The sequence below is a fragment of the Gouania willdenowi genome, chromosome 6, assembly GCF_900634775.1.
Source record: "Gouania willdenowi chromosome 6, fGouWil2.1, whole genome shotgun sequence".
In the NCBI taxonomy this organism is placed as follows: domain Eukaryota; kingdom Metazoa; phylum Chordata; class Actinopteri; order Blenniiformes; family Gobiesocidae; genus Gouania; species Gouania willdenowi.
Window position 1 is genome coordinate 68,121,369 of NC_041049.1, and position 19,074 is coordinate 68,140,442.

A 19,074-nucleotide genomic window follows, 5' to 3' on the forward strand; every position below is an offset into this window, starting at 1 on the left:
TGCCCTCTGTTGAGTTATCAGTCAGCCAATCTAATCGGTATCAATTTTCAAAAGATGTTTTACAAAGAAAGCTTTCAGAGGAAGGAGTTGGACTTTTTCGAGATGTGCAAGGATTTAAAAAGGACTCAGAGTGAATTGTGTGATAGGGAACTTGGTTTTTCTACATTTTATTGTAACTTCACTGTTTTTCTCTACAGTAAAACTGTTGGGTCTCGGTAAAAGAATCTTGTATTAGGAATCAAAAACAACTACTGCTCATTCCTTCTTTTGATTTTATAACATATGAATGCTTTTTATTCTCTAATGTTTGAGCATTTTAAAAATCAATGTGGAACATATTTCCGTCAACACCCCCTTAGAAAAACATCATATATCTTAGTTTGGCTCCTTTTTTTGTACCAAAAAGAAAAACTCATCAATCATGTGTCACCACTCCTTGTTGTACCTGGCTTTCTACTCTGGAAAGTTGAATTTGTTTAATATTCTGGCATTATCCTTCCTTTTGTCATATTTACATCTGATGTCAACTTTTATAATCATTTAATTAGAAAAATTGTGATTTAGTTCAGTTACTTAATATCTTGGTTCATGAGAAGTGTTTGGTGTGTTTCACTTTTCAGTGGCAGTAAAGAAATCCTAAAAAAGGACTTTTTTTAGTCATTACCGTGATGCATAGTTTTTACCTTTTCTTCTGGCTTTCCTTCTGTCACTAGCGGCGCATGATGTTTGCAACGCTGCTCTTTGCTGAGACTCTTGACTGAGGGTCAGGCTTAAATGTAAGGGCACTCCAGAGGCTGCATATTTCAGAGATGGACAGCCAGCTGTGATTTACTGTGCGCTAAAGCAGAATTAGCAATCTGCTTCTGAATGCAGAAGTGGTGCGTGTGTGCCTGCATGAGTGATGTTCAGATATGTGAGTGGCAGTGGGTTAAGGAATCAGAGCCAAACCAGTTACAGGAACACTGGTCTCTTCCCTAGATTCACCCCTATAGAATTATTAGAATGCAGGCCTATATATAGTGCCCAGCCATTAGGCCAGATAATGTGGTGCTACTGCATGTGTATAACACAAATAGGCACACATTTGTTTGTTTATAGATACTAATATCACAAAAATCGACTGAAGAAATCAAATATATTTTTTTTCTCTTTTCTTTTTTTCTTATTTCAGTTGCGTAAACTGTCATTTAATATCTATATTAATATGGACAGATGAAGAGTGCACACAACATTAGAATCAAAATCATATTCTGATGTTTGTGCATGTTTGCTGAACTATATATACAGTATTGTTATATAATTTTTTCTTGTATAATATGCACAAGGATAGTTTGGTATTCACATATGCCAGGATCTATTTTAAAACAAAGAGGTTTTTGTCCAATTTGCTCTTCTGTTCACATGCTATCTGTTTTGTTGTTTTAGTAAATGTAAAACTTTGGAAAAACTCCTTTTAAAATGGAGATAATGAAAAATGAGTTCTGGGTCTTTTGATATGCGAACATCAGAATTATTTTTCAGAAAAAATAACACCAATTAATTTAATTTTTTGGTGCCGTGCATTACTTTTAATTTGATTGGTTGGCTATATATGATGTGCTGCATTTGACTGTTGTCTGGTCATTTCATTTTTGTAGTTTCACCATGTCCGTTGAAAGAACAAGTAACCATAAAAGCAACTCAATTACAGTAACGTGAATACTTGTAATCCGTTACTTTCACCTCTGCGTGTTAGTCCTGACCGACTCGACTTTCCTTCTTCTCAGAATGATGTCTTCCCTTCGAGCAACGCCTCCCTTTCACCCACCATCTGAGGTAGCAGCAGAGATGGGCCAGGACGACCCATCCTGGCTCGGTGACGAGCGAGAGGGCCCGAAGAAGATGGCGTCGCCCTCTTTGCACGATCACCCCCACCCGGACGAGCTGCAGCCAATCAGAGAGAAGACGGTCAACGCTGAGTGGGAGAACGTCAGCCCTACTGTGATGGTGAGAAGTGAATCATGCAGAGTGCTTAGAGATTGGCCATATCTTACCCTGAGATATGTTGCTATAATTCAAAGCTATAAAACAAACGTTGTTTAGTGCGTGTACACTGTGTACACATTGGGAGCATGTGGCTCATAAAACACATGTGAAATACATGCACAGGGTAAACAGGGTGTGCAAATGTAAATTCTTATACATGATGATGAATGTGCATTTTTGAGTGTACACACACACACACACACACACACACACACACACACACACACACACACACACACACACACACATACAGCTACAGGCAGCGCTGTAGGCAGTCCTGGGAGGCCTCTCCTCCTGAGGTGTTTATCCCTTGTTTCTTCTCATCTCATCATAGCCTGTTTTTGTGTGTGTGTGTGTGTGTGTGTGTGTGTGTGTGTGGGTATGTGTGTGTTTTCCTTGGCTTTAGTTTTTTTGGACCATAACAGATGAAGTGTGTTTGTCCTCAGCCACAGAGGGAAGAGAAAAGTTTTGAGCGTAAAGTTATAAAGTTTCTGTTGGTATCTTTGTAAGAAACATTTTCCAAATTCCCCCGGACTAAACATCAATAAAAACAACATTTTACCTTCAAATGTTTGATCTGTTGGCCTCAAAACCATCTTTTCCCTTTCTTTGACAACATTTTTTTTTACCTACATAAATTATATCTATCTCAGGTTTCCTTTATATCTATCAAAGCTCCATTCATACCTCATCAGTTTCAATTCCATAGTTATCTACTTCTGTATTTCTATCTTCTAACTCTATTTTTTTAATCTATAGTGTCTCTATTTTTGTCTATATATCTAGCTCTATCTTTATACCAACATCTGTATCTCTATTTCTATCTTTCTCATTTTATACCAACATCTCTCTCACTATTTCTTTTTCCATCCGTCTAATTTATACCAACAGGGCCAATAAAAGAGAGCTCACGTTTCCACTGGGCTTTTCTTCTGTAATGATCATAAACTGCCTTTAGGTTGTCAGGCTGGTGACTTTATTGCTCACAACACCTTGTAGCTCATACTTCAATCAATTAAATTCATCAAGGACAGTCTTTAAAAACAGTCAAGAACATATGTTGACTGGTGCAAACAAACACTGAATGCTTGACCTTCTTAATAATTCAATCTGCCCATCAGTCCTTCCTGTGTGCACGCTTGTATAACTTCAGAAGAGCCTATTCTACACAGCAGAAAAGAACACACCTGAGCAATCCGCAAGTGACACACTATCTCCTAATCCTCATTACAGAGGCATCCTCCGCTTAAAGACAAAGTGCAGTACAGGGCCTCCTGGAGCCATTTCAAGGGCGTCTTAAGATCCCGCTGTTAGCCAAAGCCCCTTGTCTTTGAAACATAAGCCTTCTAAAGTTCTTGGAGATCCCCACACTCCTCAAGGGGAGGAGAAATCATCCAGAAATAACCCCAGTGTTAGAGCACCTGTGCTGAAGTGTCTGTTGTGTGGGACAATGTAGTCATCTTGAAGGGCTTACCGCCTTGATATATATAGACTTCTTGCTTAACTTATAACCTAGCAGTGCAAAGAGCAATACGACACTAACGATTGGGCCACAGAGCTCTAAAGAACCATTAGAAAACTATTATCTGATATCAGCAAATATGAAGTGGCAAACTTTGTCACTTTCATTGAACCCCCCCTTCTTTGCATGTTCTTTGAAAGATTGTGACTATAGTAGAAGCTGTGTAAAACCGTGAAAAAAATGAAACTACAGCCTGTACAAGTAAGAACTACCTCCGTTCTAATCAGGGTTAAATGAATACCCAACAGAAGCAGGGCAAGACAAGACATAATATGGTTATACCATAGTACTCCACATATCATTAAGAAGAACCACTGCAATCATTCAGCCAAAATAGATAATTTTGTCTGCTCAAGCAAGAAAATAATGCCAGTTTTTTTGCAATTTACAAACTGTTTTGAAATGAGTTGTTCTTCCTTCTCAGGAGAATGAAAGCAGTAAAGGCTGCTCATTCTACTCCTACCGGACAAGCTCTACCTCTCCACCTAAGCCAGAGGAGTGTTCCAGAGATCGTGGGGAACCCATGATTGGGCTCACATTTGGTACACCGGAGCGCCGCAAAGGAAGCCTGGCCGATGTAGTGGACACACTCAAGCAGAAGAAGCTTGTGGAGCTCACTAAGACAGAACAAGACGGTAAGAGAAATGCATTGATGGAAGGTGTGTTTTATCCAGTGACGTGCAGTCAGGGTAGGCAAGGTAGGCAGTGCCTACCCAAGGGTGAATTTATAGATTGATTATTTTTTATTTAATTATAACATAATTATAAATTATTTTTTTTCAATTTTCCTACAGTACTTATAAGTTTGAAAGTGTCAGCATTTTGTGCTTTTCATAGCCCAAATGACTAAACATCGCTATTTCCTGGTACAGCAGAGACACTGCACAAATCTCACTCCACTGTAAGGCAGGAGGAGGAGCCAGGAGGAGGCCACACCCTCTCCCAAAGGAGCATTGCTGCTCTGCCTCTTGCCCCATAGCCTGTGTTTATACGTGTTTGCGCATGCGCAGTCAGTTCCCCAAGATGAAAACCATTTACTTAAACGCGCTATGTTAAATGCTATAAGTACTTTCAGAGTGCATTAGTAAATTGATACAGCGTTGCCACTGCTACGTTCTCTAGCGAGTGGGTGGGATAACACTACAGGAAGGATGACAGTGCGATACAGAAACTTTCTTTTGAGAAAAAACAACAGCTGAAAAAGATGGGAGACCAACACCTGAGCTACCAGACCTTCAGCAAAGGAAAGGTCAGAAAATTGTTCGTACTTTCCACAGTGAAAGGTACAAAAGAAAGGATTGGCTTTGTGGATGCTCCTCACTGAACCGGCTGTTCTGAGTTGTTGTTGGCAATTTCTCCATGTTTCTGTGTTTCCAACACAAACAATGGATGTGCTGACATGTCATGAGATAAATCTTGCTGGGAGAGTATGGAGGCTATATTGAATATTTGTTTAAGTTTCTTTAAAGGTGTTTTACGGTCTTGATTTTGTTAGATTAACACTTGCCATCCCAAACATATGAAAATGTCATTGGTGTCAACATTGGTGGTCTCGATTTGCAATGCCCTGCCTACCCAAACCTAGTGCTCACGGCACATCATTGGTTTTATCTGTTTCTGCTGGAAACATAATGGTGCAGGTTGTTATAATCACTGTTAATGGCGATGGCAACTTTACAAGAGTGAGAAATTTGCTGTGTTTTGGGAAGTTGTGACTCTCTGAATTTCTTCAAATGTTAAGTATCTTAATTATTCATACTTCAAGTACCATCTTATTGATAAAAACGTACACTTATATAAAAAATTGTTGCAATCATTTTCTACTCATTGTGCAGAAAACAAACGAGTCGTCTCTGTGTGGTTGATGTTTAAAGTAATACAAACGTTTTGTCAGTGTGCGACGTGCGTTGTTACCTTGATGGCATTGACAATCAAGTGCTATACTTGAGAAAGAGTCTTTTGTGTGTACCTCAGCTTGGATTTAACTGGTTTGAAGGCAATCATTTGAATGCTTGGCCGACCATGATTCAGGTAGTGGAGTGGTCATTTTCTGATTGAGTGGTTTGGAGTTCGATCCCAAGGCTATACCTGTTCATGTGTCTAAGTGTCCTTGGGCAAAACAGTGAACCCTACATTACTCTACATGTGAGATTAGAGACTTGCATGGTGGCTCAGTCACCATTGGCCTATGAGTGTGAATGGATGAATGTGGCTGATTGTGAAAAGCTTTGGGAATATTTATTTAGTAATTGGACAACATTACTCTTATTCTTTTTATTGTGATTTTTCCATAATCATTTCAAACCTTTCTGCTTAATATTTGGTAGCGGGTAGTTTGACTCTGAATTGGTTAGGTTTGTTAAGTTGCATTTTGCCTTCAGAGTAGTGATCTTTTTACTTTTGATCCGGCAGTGAGACAACACAGTTTAGTTTCATTGACTCAATCGAAAAGGTTTGCTTTAGGCAGAGAGATATGTAAATACTTGTCTACCTTTCACCGCAGTGTTGTTGTTGTTCTTCCATCTAAAAGTGAGTACATTCTTCATCTGGATGTTTTGTTTTCCCACATCCTCGCTACAGGATCTTTGAACATAGACAATTACACCTGACAGATCCCACTCTTGTCAGACCACTAAATCAATCAGTGAAAACACAGGTTTCCCTTTCTCTCTCGGCTCCTCTCTGATCTCACCCACAAACACAAGAAAGCACCGGAGTCTCCCAGCATGCCTCGGCTTGCCCTTCCCCACCTTAAAGTGAGCCAGATCTAAAATCATCTAACACCCCTTTTTACTGTTATCTGCACATAGTAATTGTGATATATCAGAGGAGCACTTGATCTCTCTCATTTGGAGGTTTGACTTTGTTATTGATACAGTAGAGTGCAACAGCCAGAGGGAATATACAGCACGCAGTGTTTTAAGATGAAAGATAGGAGGGACTGCCTCTTATCTGCTGCACGGAAAGCAGTTTGAAACGTTAAACTCTTTAAGGTAAATGTGTTGTGACATTTTTTGGTCAGCTCAAAGAAGACATAAGTGGAAGGAAATGCTTTCTTTACGATTTCTTAACCACATCAGCCACACCCAGCCTCTGTCTAAACTCATCTCGTTTTCTGTTGGTATTTAAATGGCCTTATTTAACTGTTTGCACACATACTGTACATATGCTTTCAAGAGGTTGATAATTGTAAACATTATTACATCTGTAGAAAGGATGTGTCCTGTATGATTGGACATTTTTTGGAAGTCATGTCAGTTTTAAATAAAAGTGGATCCAAATGCGTAATAATGGACTCCTAAGATTATGTAAGATATATGGAAATATGTGTATTTCAATTTTGTAATAATCCTATAAAAAGTTATTTATTTCACATTTCAACAAACTTTGGGAGTTTGGGAGCTTGTATTTTATAGATAATAGAGTTAAGTAAGGCTAAGCACCACTGTATCCAATTAATTACATCAAAACAAATAGAAGGATGTTTATCATGATTAGAGATTGTAAATTTATCTATTCATGATTGAGAAAATCAAACCCTGGGTACAACCCAATCAGGCTTAATTGTGTGAGGACTTTAGCATTTGGGTTAATTGGTTATCCACCTACCTAGCTAGCTACCTACCCATCCCATAGCCATTTCACCCAACCATTTACATACCAACCTACCCATCCACCTATGTACCTTATACCTACCTAATTACTTACAAAGCCACCACCTACCTTACCTATCCCCTATCCAGTCACAGACCAGCCTACCTAACTACCTCCATCTAACTGGCCTGTCCTTTTATCCATCCATTCATCCATCCATCCATCCATCCATCCATCCATCCATCCATCCATCATCAGTTTCAAGAGCTTTAAAACACATTTGAAAGATCTTTCACACGCCTTGGACAACCTTTCATTGACAAACAGCATTGGTCAGATTTATTGTTTGCTTTATTCTAATAAAGACATAAATAGGACTTTCATGGTTTCTAGATTGGGTTAAAGTATGTTTATTATTCACTCCACAGCAGTAAGATAAGCGGCTTTTCTTTTCTTTGACTCTTTGATTATTCTTGTGCCCAATGACCATAAATGATAACAAATTACCACATAAAAAGCTGACAGCTTGGCTTTATTTGTTAGATGCAGGTAGATAATTCAATCAAAGCTCAAACAACAGCTTCCGTAGCTCGTGTCCAGCTTCAAATGCCACCTACAAGCAAGCTCTGCGGGTTATATTGGCTGTATGATGAAACAGAAAACACCTTATTACCCACTGAGAACTCAGTTAGCCTATCACTGTACTTCACCCTCCTCTGGCTCTCTAGCCTCGAGCAACAGTGTGGACGATATTTGCTGTTAGCCCTTTGTGCTACGCTAACCCCCCGCTGACACGCTGTTAGCTCTCTGCTGCACAGAGGAGCCCTAAGTGCCAATGACAGTTTTAATGAACAGACATAATTTTGTTTCTAAAAAATGTTTTTCCATTGCCTAAGCTTTTAAAAGCTTTATTAAAAACTCCTTAAGACAGTCACAGGTAGCTGTTACCACCATGCTGAAGATATGTTCCTTTATTTTTTTTTGCCTGGATTCTTAAGAGAGTGAAGGTCTGATGTTTATCTTTTTGCATTAATGTTGAGCTGTGCCTGTCTGTATCTGTGAAGGCTTAAACACAAAAGCCTGCTGTGCACAAAAGGCTTTCTCTATACTGTTAAAGCACTTAGCACTTATTAGACTGGTAGGCTGCTGCTGTATAAAATGTTCAAGGGCAGTACGAGGCAGCATCGGATGAAGAAAAAAATGAACCGAGTCTCTCACAGGCTGTTGAATGGAAATGCTCCTTTATCCTTTTCTCATTTTGTAACTAAAAATACAAGCGAGGGTGAATAAAAGGATGGAATACACAGAGAAATAGCACAAACATCATTTTCTCTTTTGGATGCCTCATTAGCAGTCATTAAGCTCAATTAACTGTGTCTAAAAAAACTTCAAGATAAAGACACATTTGCTTTAAACAAAGCCTTTTTTAAGATACCACCTAATGGACATTAAAGTGAAATGTACGATCAAGCTTAGTCTGTTTTTCATGACACAATTATGATCATCTAGTGTTGCACCTCACGGGCTCACCTTCTGTTTATGTGGACCTGGCAGTAGAGAAGTGCCCTCATGCCAAATTAGTCAGACTTCTAATGCAGCTTTGGCACCCAGGGAACAAATAACATTACTCAGTCTAATTCTAATCCCTGCTTATTCCACAATCAGTGGGAATTACTGCAAAATATTTGTGTTTCCACTTGAAATTAAAAAAAAGAAGAAGAAAAATTCTTAATGTTTAGTCAAAGATCTGTGAGTTTTTTAAACATTTGAGGTTTGTTTTGGACATTTGCCAATTATCAACTTATCAAGATTTAAAATTAGCACAAATTACAACAATAGTCATCTCGTAGCGCTTGTCAAGATATAACATTCTTAAGAAAAACCTACAGTGGGAAGCATAAGAGCGATAAAAAGTGATAAAAAGGAGAATAAGAGAGATTAAATGTCAGATGTCCAGAGTTGCCATCAAAAGATTGGAAACTGCCAGACTCCACGGATTGCACTTTTTTTACTGCCATTCTCACAAGATCACCAACAAAAATCAATGGTGGCAAAATGCTTCCTCTCTGTGCGTGAGTTGATGACTCTACGCTGTGATGATTCTCAGACTCGATCAGTGTCTGCTTGGTGCCTACGTCACATTTTCAGACCAGGAATACAATTTTTGGAACCTCAACAAAGGAGATACTAAAAAAGGCAGCACCAGGTACTACAGAGGAAACACTTTTTCCCAGTGGAAGCGGGAAAAAGGAGAGTAGAGCCGAGCCGAGTAGAGCCGATACCGCAAGTGGAAACGCGCCATAAGCTAATAGAGTGAGGACTTAAAAGCTGGAATTCTGTAAAGACACAATCTCCATCCTGTGACCTCCTAAAACTTTTTCAGGAATTAGTATGTTATGAGTTTTGTGGTACAACCTATACGTTGTGCAGTGTTGTTGAGACTCAACCAGAGTTTGGTCCATATGATGGCTTCCACAGCTGGATCACAGGGTCATAGTGAGGCCAGGCCTTCCTCTAACCCCGTTTCTCACTGACAATAGAGACATTTTACCAGGCTTGACTTTGTTCTCTGCCTCTGCTGAAAGTCTCTTTCAACATTTCTGCTGCTACTGCCACTCAAATGCAGGAACGCATGCTCTGTGCTAGAGGGGGGTCTTGGCAGTTTGCGCAGTAAGCAGCGACGTGCAGTCAAACAAATCCTTAGCGGTTCACTAATAGGTATTTAGAGGCAACACCTGTGCTTCCACTGTGCAATGACATTGTACCTGGCATGAGGCATCAGCTGTAAGCCATAGTTAAACCGTGAGCAACAAATGAATTATTGTTCAGATTAGCAGGTCGTCGACGAGTGTGAACCTGTTAGTGATATTGTTGGAGGAAAAAAATGATCATGTTAATCTGGGGGAGAAGCTGGAGTTCATGGTCTGCATGCTCCATGTGCCACGAACGCTGTGTGTGTTTGAGGGGGGGCTTATATATTCATACCCTCAGGTAAAGCTAGTTGTGATGACAGCTTAACGGGCAAGTTGGGTCAGCCCTGTGAGCTAAGCTCATTGGATAATTAACAAAGCCTTGGCTCTGGCACTATGTTTGCCTTCCTCTATGGGATCGGCACCTGAGCTGTGATTGTGTGTGTGTGTGGGTGTTGGGGGTGCTTTGTTTCTCCCTCTCTCTATGTGTGTGTGTGTGTGTGTGTGTGTATGTGTGTGTGTGTGAGCGCTTATGTATGTGGAGCAATTGTTCACCAACACTGCTGAACTCAATCTGCCATACTGTGAGCAATGTACAAACACAAGTTGGCGTCATTAGCTGTGTTTCCATTACCCTTGGAAATGCACAAAGTCGAAATAACACAATAAAAACTGTTAATGGAAACACTGGAATTTTGAAAAAACACTGAAATATCACAAAAAAGTCAAAATGAACTTGCAAAAATGTTTTTGAAAAGGGGCAAAAATGGGACAAAGGAAATTGCAAAAGGACCAAAGGAAATGGGTAAAAAGGGGTTCAAAAGTTTTCCCCTTTTAATGTTTTCTGGGGGAATAATAATTCTAATTAAGACATAAAAAGCCACATGTTGAGCATCACTGACTTAATAACAGCTTCTACGTGGTGTTGCTGATAAAGTAGTTGGGCTGGTCTGGACAGAAAATGTCAGGGCTGAATTTTTGTCCCAGTTCACCTCTGAAAATAAATCTATGCTGCCATGCAATCTGACTATATCAGAGTCCTTTCTGTTGTATCGTCCCTGGGGAAGATGGCGTTAAACGGTCGGGTAAAGGTTCTTCTGTTCTTCCCTCCAACGAAAGGATGACGTTGAACTTTTAAACGCTGTGTTGTGTTTATTGGTCAACTCTGTTGGTCCCTCCGTTCCCCATGGACGTCTTGCGGGTAGTTTCAATCTATTCTTCGTAATTGATAGGGATCTATTTACTAATGATCAGCCACAGCCTGTGGCTCTTGACTACCGATACAGTCCATGGCCTGGTATAGCTCCCCTCTGCTCAGCTTGGCTGCACGCCAGCCAGCCTACGACTCAGGCACGCTCACTGTGGTTTCACCTCAGCAGTTTGGAACCCAAACAAAACACACTGATTCCATCAAACCCCCTAAGTTTTTATTTATTTTTTATTAGATACATAGAAACAATACATTGACAAGTCACAGAATCCAATATGACAACAACAACAACAACAAATAAGCAGTTATATTTCTACCTCCAAAAACATTTGGGAACAGATTGCAGTTCAACATTTAACGCAACATGTTAACTATAGTGCAAGATTGTAAAACATTCTAAAAACTAAAATAAATATAGAAAGCACGTCTTTGTTTTTCTGCACCTCAGATGTGAAGATATCAAAAGTTTATTTTTTTTTTTAACCTCAGTGGGCGGGGCTTCTGAAACAGGATGGCGTAACAAGTTAATGACAATCAAATTCAGCCGCCGGATTTATTAATACCAGATCATTTGTACGCTGGGATTGTTCAGATATGAGTGTTTCATAAATCACACGTTGGTCCTGTCGTACGAACAAATGTGAACTCAAATTTACACTCGTTTTCACGCAAAGTTGATAAACGTGTTTTTCAACAAGAGTTAGTGGAATGAATGTTTTGTATTTAATAATAATAATAATAATAATAATAATAATAATAATAATAATAATAATAATAATAATAATAATAACATTAGAAAAACATCATTCTAAGCAAGTTATCAATTTTAATTAAAGCAATTTGGATTCAGAATATCTTTAGGTTTTAATGTCATCTTAATGTGCAACGTCTAAAAAGACAATTTATTTTAAAAAGTAAAAACCACAAACAAAATAATATAATATATTTTTTTTTACTTTTAGGAAAAATGACCTATGAGTTTATTAGGTTTTGGTAATCGTCCTTATCATTATACTATCAGTAAAAGCAGCTTACTATCTCTTTCTCTTCTAATCTTTCCGAGCCTGACACTCAAAGTGTGTAGTTTGGCCTTTTTTGTGAGTGAGTTACATTATCTCAACATTCTTCTTCTTTGCTCCTGTCTCATGCGGTTGTTCACTTATTTTCGACTTGCTGATATTTGGTTCTCTGACCCCTCACCCAAACCAAACGCTCCACCCATGCCACATCTCCTGGGAGCCCAAACTAAGAACAAAGGTTCTATTGTGTCTGAGCCACACATCTCGCCATGCGCATGTCTGTGTGTACGTCTGTGTAGATATGTGTGTGCGCACTAAGTCGGGTATCGTATGTCAAGTTTAAAGTGGATCCAGAAGCTTCTGGTTTGAGCCGGTGTTTTGTGGACTTGTATCAGAGTATGCGTAGATGTAATTGTGAGTGTGTTCGGTGTCATGCCTTTGCTTTATCTGAAGTAACAATGTTCCTCTCATGATTGTAGACAGGTCACCAGTCCATCACACAGCTAAAATGCCAGTATGAATAATCATAGACACCATTCATAACATTGGATCACTCAATTTCCCTCATTGATAATATATGCATACAGAACCCAATTTTGTTGTTTGTGGGCCCATAGTATGCATAACTACATAGAGAGATTCCTTATCCATGAACTGACAAAAGATGCAGCTAGCTGTCAGGGTTGGGGTCAATTATATTTGTAATTGTGTAATTGATAATTATCAATTATCACATTGTAATTGTAATTAGAAAAGTATGTTGCTGTCGTAGTCGTAATTAAATCGTAATTGAGTTAATGTACAGTTCTACACATGTGTAGTTAATGATCAAAACATGTTTCATATCAAGCTTTCCCACATTTTACAAACAAAAAAAAAATTAAATAAAGGGGTATACAGACACAAAAAAGGTCCAGACAGCCACCTTAAAAATATTAAAACCAATATTTTCATTGATGAAAGATGAATGATGAAAACAAGTGATTGTACATGTTGTGTATCTTAATTAACAGATGTCACCCCAATGAGCTTAGGACAGACAATACTATTGCTTAACAAAAGTAGATGCAAGGCTGACAGAACTAATCAATGGAAAAAACATGTGTATCATCCAGAACCAATTTTCCACCATTTGTTTTTTATTATTCAAGAATTAACTGATTGGACAAAAATAGATAAAGTTTCACTCTAACTCGCATCTTTACTAAAAACCTTATTTTTGGAGCTGCGGGGCCTGGGCACCATGCCTGTGATGACACACCCGCCTTATATCGCATAAAGGCTTTACCCAGGAGGGAGGGAGTACTCCTGTAGTATTTTTAGCTTGGGTTGGCCCCACTTTGAATCAAAACTCCACCCTGATAGGCAGAGGCCATACTGATATAATTAACTCATCTGCAGGTGGAATACAACAGTCAATAAATGTTGACCTATATTTAAAAAAAAGTTCAACTGTGGTCTAACCCCCTGGTATTGGTTTTTTTAAGAGTGTCTGTGTACGGTATGACACTGATGGTTGTATAACTTTGGCTGTGGATTAAAGTTTTACCAAGTTATTGGCTTCCTCATGACAGGTCTTGTTTCATGTACATGGATTTCTCATTTTACACACATCCTGTAGCTTTAAGTAAAAGTACTCTAATAAAAGTGACTAAACTTCTCACTCAAAGGCTTAAAAGTAAAAGTTAAAAATTTCACTTCAAGCTGATATCCAGAGTTTCTGAGAAATCTATCTTTATGTATGATTCTTTTAAAATGCAAAAAAATACCTAATTAGTCTTTTACTATGGTCTACTGCTGATGGTCATCCATATACATTAATGTATATAAGTCCCTCCTTCGTCCTATAGACCCCTATACAAATGGAAACAATCGCCGAGTGTGCCCAGCCAATAGGCTTCGACTTCCTGTTTTTGAGACTGTCAATCAAAGTGAATGCGGAACTGTGCACGGAAACAAGGCCGTGCGTCACATTAGCAAACAGGTAAATATGATTTTGGCTCTAACCTGACCCATAGACATATCAATGCGACCCGATGCGACCTTGTTACGTTCGCGTGCAGCAATTAGAGGTGTGGCTTCTGGTAGATTGGCAGAGGCAGTGGGAGGAAGTGGAGCTGTTGAGGGCGGGACATCGAGACGTTTCTCAGAAACTCAGGATAAAGTATAGCAGGACTCTTTTGAAAAGGAGTTAAACAAAACACATTTTACACAGCTCAGTTACAGTCTCAGGTACAATATGTTGAACTGACAGTAAAACTCTTATTTATGCCACAAATAAAATCTGTATAAGTCAGTATTAAATACTTTTAACAAACAAAATGTACTTTTTGTGCAAATGAACCTTTAACCAAACCAACAGGTGTTTTCAGGCATTAAAGTAACATCTTCACACAGTGACTCATCTGCATTATATTAATAATATGTATTTAAATGAGACACACAGAGTGTAAAACTACGTCTTTCACAAGTGCATGAGCAAGTAAAAAAATTTTTCCTCATCGGTTCATCTGTTTCTTCTATCTTGATGTATTTCTCTGTCAGCATTTAAAGAATAATTTACACATAAGGGTCTGTTGGGTCTGTGTTGCCTCATATACCTGGTCATTCCCCTTAGAAACTGTCCCAACTTCACCAATTTCCACAACTTCTACAACGGTTAACTTTCCTGTTTCTGCTCCACGTTTTGTTACTTTTCTCTTTCTCTCAGAGTAATGAGACAGTTATCAAAAAGCAGTGGTGAAAGTTACTGATTATAAGTGCTCACGTTACTGTAATTGAGTCGCTTTTATGGGTACTTGTGCTTTTTTGAGTTAAATCACTCATTTTACTTGTACTTAAGTATGTTTTAAAATAAGTAAAGTAATTAGTTTCATTTCTACACCCAACCATTACTGAGTAAATTAATATTTTCAGTTTGAAAATGATCAACGGACATTGTGAAACCATAAAAAATGAAATTCCCAGACAACAATCAAATGCATCATGTCATAGTAGTCGACCAATCAGAATAAACATAATGTGCGGTGACAAAACAGCATTTAATGGAGGCTATTTTGAGTTCATAAATGTAGCTACAGTATACTTCGAGCCTGAGAGCTTGTTTTATGTTTTTTTTTTTATTAAATTCTTTGGTGTTATTCTATTTAAAAAAACTTTTTGACAAGCTTTTTATTTTATACAGATGCCTTTGTGGAAAATAAATTAAGTTACAAATGTGCAAGATTTGGTCTCTTTCTTTTTAGTTTATACATGAGATGTTTACTGTATGCAAGGGAACCATGGCAAGTAAAGTAACTATAGTAACTTTTACTTTGAGTACTATTTAACTGAGCTACTTTTTACTTGTACCTGAGTATTTTACGTATGACTTACTTGTACTAATACTTGAGTACAATTTCAATCAAGTAACAGTACTTCTACTTGAGTAGGATATATTAGTACTTTTTATACCTCTGTCATAAAGTAATGAGTGAAAAGTACACTTTCCTGGAAAAAAGATACTTGAGTGCAATAACAGAGCGTCTCTGATTTTATTGGAACCACTCACTGTGTTTGAGTATGTGCGTTCTATCATTTTAATGACTGTGTGTGTGTGTCTGTGTGTGTGTGTGTGTGTGTGTGTGTGTGTGTGTGTGTGTGTGTGTGTTCCTTCTTCTACTGAGGAGGTGGTCGTGTTGTGTGATACAGGAGCCCTGGGTGTCATCTGTCAGATGATGAAAATAGTGTGTGAAATGAACACCGTGCTAACATGCAGGCTGACTAACCACTCTGCTGTTTAATGGTTTTACAGTTCCGTGCGAGAAGCATTCATTCTGTGTCCATGCATGTGCAGGTGTGTAGAGTGTTTCTCTCTCCCTCGCTGCAAATAAACATCAGGGCGATTTATTTATTGATTTATTTTAAATAAATGTGTGTTTGCGGTGCATGCATGTGTGTTCTCGTATCTGTGTGTGTGTGTGTGTGCACGCTTGTGTGTTCTCTCCTCCCCATGGTCTGTCCCCTCATGTTTGGACATATGTTGAGTTTTATTTCACTCAGACATCAATCCTGCTGGCCAGCTGTTAGGACAGCTGCTCGCTCTGAGCCTCTGTTTCCATCGCATTCATTCATTCACTCCAGCACTCGCTATATCCGTCCTCCCATTGGTCGGCTCCCTCCGACTCCGACTCCACTCTTCTCACTCACTAAGTGGCATCATTTCTTTCTTTCTTTTTCTTTGCTGTCATCCTACATTTCTCTAAGTTTGCTATAGCAGAGTGAAGGCACTGAGTATTATTACAGTTGTGGGAAAGCTACACAAACATTAGGTGTTCTCAGAACATTGGCCTCTGTCGTGTTTAACACTAAGTAATTTTTCAGACGAGTGTTATTTCTCTTTATTTTGGCGGGTTTCTGCAGAATGTTCCACAGCAGTGAGACAGTACATGCGTGTAAATTACGAACACACAAGCCATAATTGCAAAGCTTTTTCAACGTGACATTTAAAGTCGACTTACTTTCTACTCTCCACTGCACTCGTTCTCCTCAGTTTCTGTTTAGGTCACTCCCAATCAACTCATCTCATTATAGTTCTATTGTCAATTTATGTCAATTATTGTCAGTGTATTGTAAATTAAAAAAAAAGAATAATTACAAAAGTATCAGACCAATTATTGCAGATAAAACACTTGACTTCTTCTGACATGAGCCCAGTCTCTGCCCTAGATTTACTCCATTTACATCAATCAGCTTTTTACTTGAATGCTTTATTTTGTAGAGACATATAATTGTAATTGTATGTGTAATTAGTTTGAGCTTGAGTTTATTTTGTAGGACAGTGGTTGACAGCTTGTTGAGTCGGTCTCAGGGGTTTGGTAGTGGGACACACACAGTAAAAAAATGTTTTACAGGAAATTCATTTTATTGATAAACTTTGTCTATAGATAAAGTATAAAAACAGTGTAAAATTTTGATTAAGCATTTCTGAACAAATCGTCCCTTGCTTATGTGCGTGCAGCCAAATTAAGTACACACCTATGTTTTGAAGAAATCACATTTTATTTCTCTAATTATGAACGGTTTGATGAATGCACTGATGCAGGGTTCAGTATCTCCAATAAGGTTAAGAACCACTGCTATAAGAACTCAAGTTTTTTTTTAATTTGGTTCCAGTTCGATATGCACAGATCTTAACATTTGTCCCTGGAAAGACTGTTCAAGTCCTCAGTCTGGACATACAGTACAGTCAGTGAGTTCCCCTCATTAAACAGACTTGGCCATAGTTCTTGATTTCACTGATGGTTTTAGGATAAATGTTAAAGTAGACTGAAGGTTCTCATTGGTTCCCTTCAGTGAAAACAAGAACATGTCTGTTTACTGGAGGGAGTGAAACTGGGGTGTGGGATGTAACTGTTGTTGTTGGTTTACCTTACTACACCGCGCTACGCAACCATTGTGTGAATGCGCATCGATAGTAAAATCTTCAGTTGGGTCATTGTTTGCCTTCAATTATGGGCTTTCAGAGCTTAGTTAGCTTAGTTTATGAGCTTAGTTTTGTCTGAACATTATTGATGGAGCTGAGTGTGTATTTGCATGTCCTACTAATGCTCAAACAAATTTTTTCTGAGGTTTTTGGTTTCCTCCAACAGTTTAAATTTTTTTTTTAGAAACTGCTGCAGAATTTAACAAAATAAATTCTCTGGGAGTTATAAAGTGAATGCACTGATAACTGGGCCAAATCACCCAATTTTGTTTCCTGTTAAAACCCACAGTGGGTCATCTGTGGCTCCTCAAAAATGCTGCTTATTTTCTTTAACATTAGCACATTTGATTTCGTCTCATTTGTTCCTCTTGTCATATTTTGCTTTGCTTGTTTGGTTAAAACTCATTTTCACAATTGGTTAGAAAACTATTTTGGGGAAAATCATTAGTGCACATCGTGTACCGATAGTTGTTTGTAACCAGCACATTATTCTCAATTTAAGTTTCCAACACTGTCAACTGTGTCCTCAGCATTCCCAGCCTCCGGCCCTTTCCTTTTTTCTTTCTTTCTTTCTTTCTTTCTTTCTTTCTTTCTTTCTTTCTTTCTTTCTTTCTTTCTTTCTGTACTTCCTGTTCTTTCTCATATTATCCTATTCAATAACCCCTTCCCCCGCTTCCTCCCGAACCCATTCCTTAACCGTGGTTTATCTTCACATGATAAATTAGTTAATCTTCAGAAAACTTGGAATTTTTCATCCACATCCCTCAAATCTAAACATCACTTGATGCAAAAGATAGCAAACCATTTAGGGTAAAGTATCTCCTCCTTGTCCACTTCCTCTTTCCCCTCACATACTCTGCTACCCCCCACTGTCTCCTTATCCAATCTGTTTATCGGTACGCACGGTGTAAATTGTGAAGCAGAGTACACAAACGGTTGACTTATGCAGATGTGTCTTGCAGTTACAGGTTGTATTTTCTTCTCTAAGTGCTCTCATAAATCGCGCGCCTGATTTTGTTTGATACAAGGCCTGCTGAACGACTTCTCACTGGCGTCTTGTGAAAAAAAAACGTCCTCCCAGTCATTCTGTCTTTAGTTTCACCGGCTTTAAATATCGTGATCTGAACCGTATGTACACAAATTAAAATATAGCCGGGCCAGTTGTCCTTTAAATCTATCAAAAACCAGGTGTACTCGAGAGTACGGAGGGTTGTTTAATGTCATCATTTTTGGAGTCATTTTTGGTATTTATGCTAGTGTTTTGTGGGTCATTTTGTGCATTTGTTTCATGGCCCAATACGATACACAGGTATTTGTTTCCCTTATTTGGGAAACCACAGTCGAAATGTGAGTAGATATCTGTAATGTTGACCAACTGTCTGCCTCATGCTCCCTCACTGCTATTGTCCACAAGTCTTTTGTTTCCAATCAGCCCACGTGATCGGCTGCATTAGCTTATTTACAACAATCATAATCTGACTGTAAACACACGGAAAGCTTTAATGGACTCAATGAGGAAGTTGTGCTGGGGTCAACAGATGAAATCTCAT

General features: G+C 38.6%; 1 protein-coding gene across 2 annotated transcripts in view; it reads left to right on the top strand.

Moving 5' to 3' along the window:
• LOC114465883 (transcription factor SOX-6-like) overlaps nt 1-19,074 on the top strand; it is a 130,953-nt gene that overhangs the window by 43,902 nt on the left and 67,977 nt on the right. For both annotated transcript variants that reach the window (XM_028451191.1, XM_028451192.1), the window contains 2 exons: nt 1,767-1,986; nt 3,972-4,182. In XM_028451191.1, the coding sequence (XP_028306992.1) occupies nt 1,768-1,986; nt 3,972-4,182 (430 nt within the window). In that variant the 5' untranslated portion in view covers nt 1,767. The remainder of the gene's footprint in view (nt 1-1,766; nt 1,987-3,971; nt 4,183-19,074) is intronic.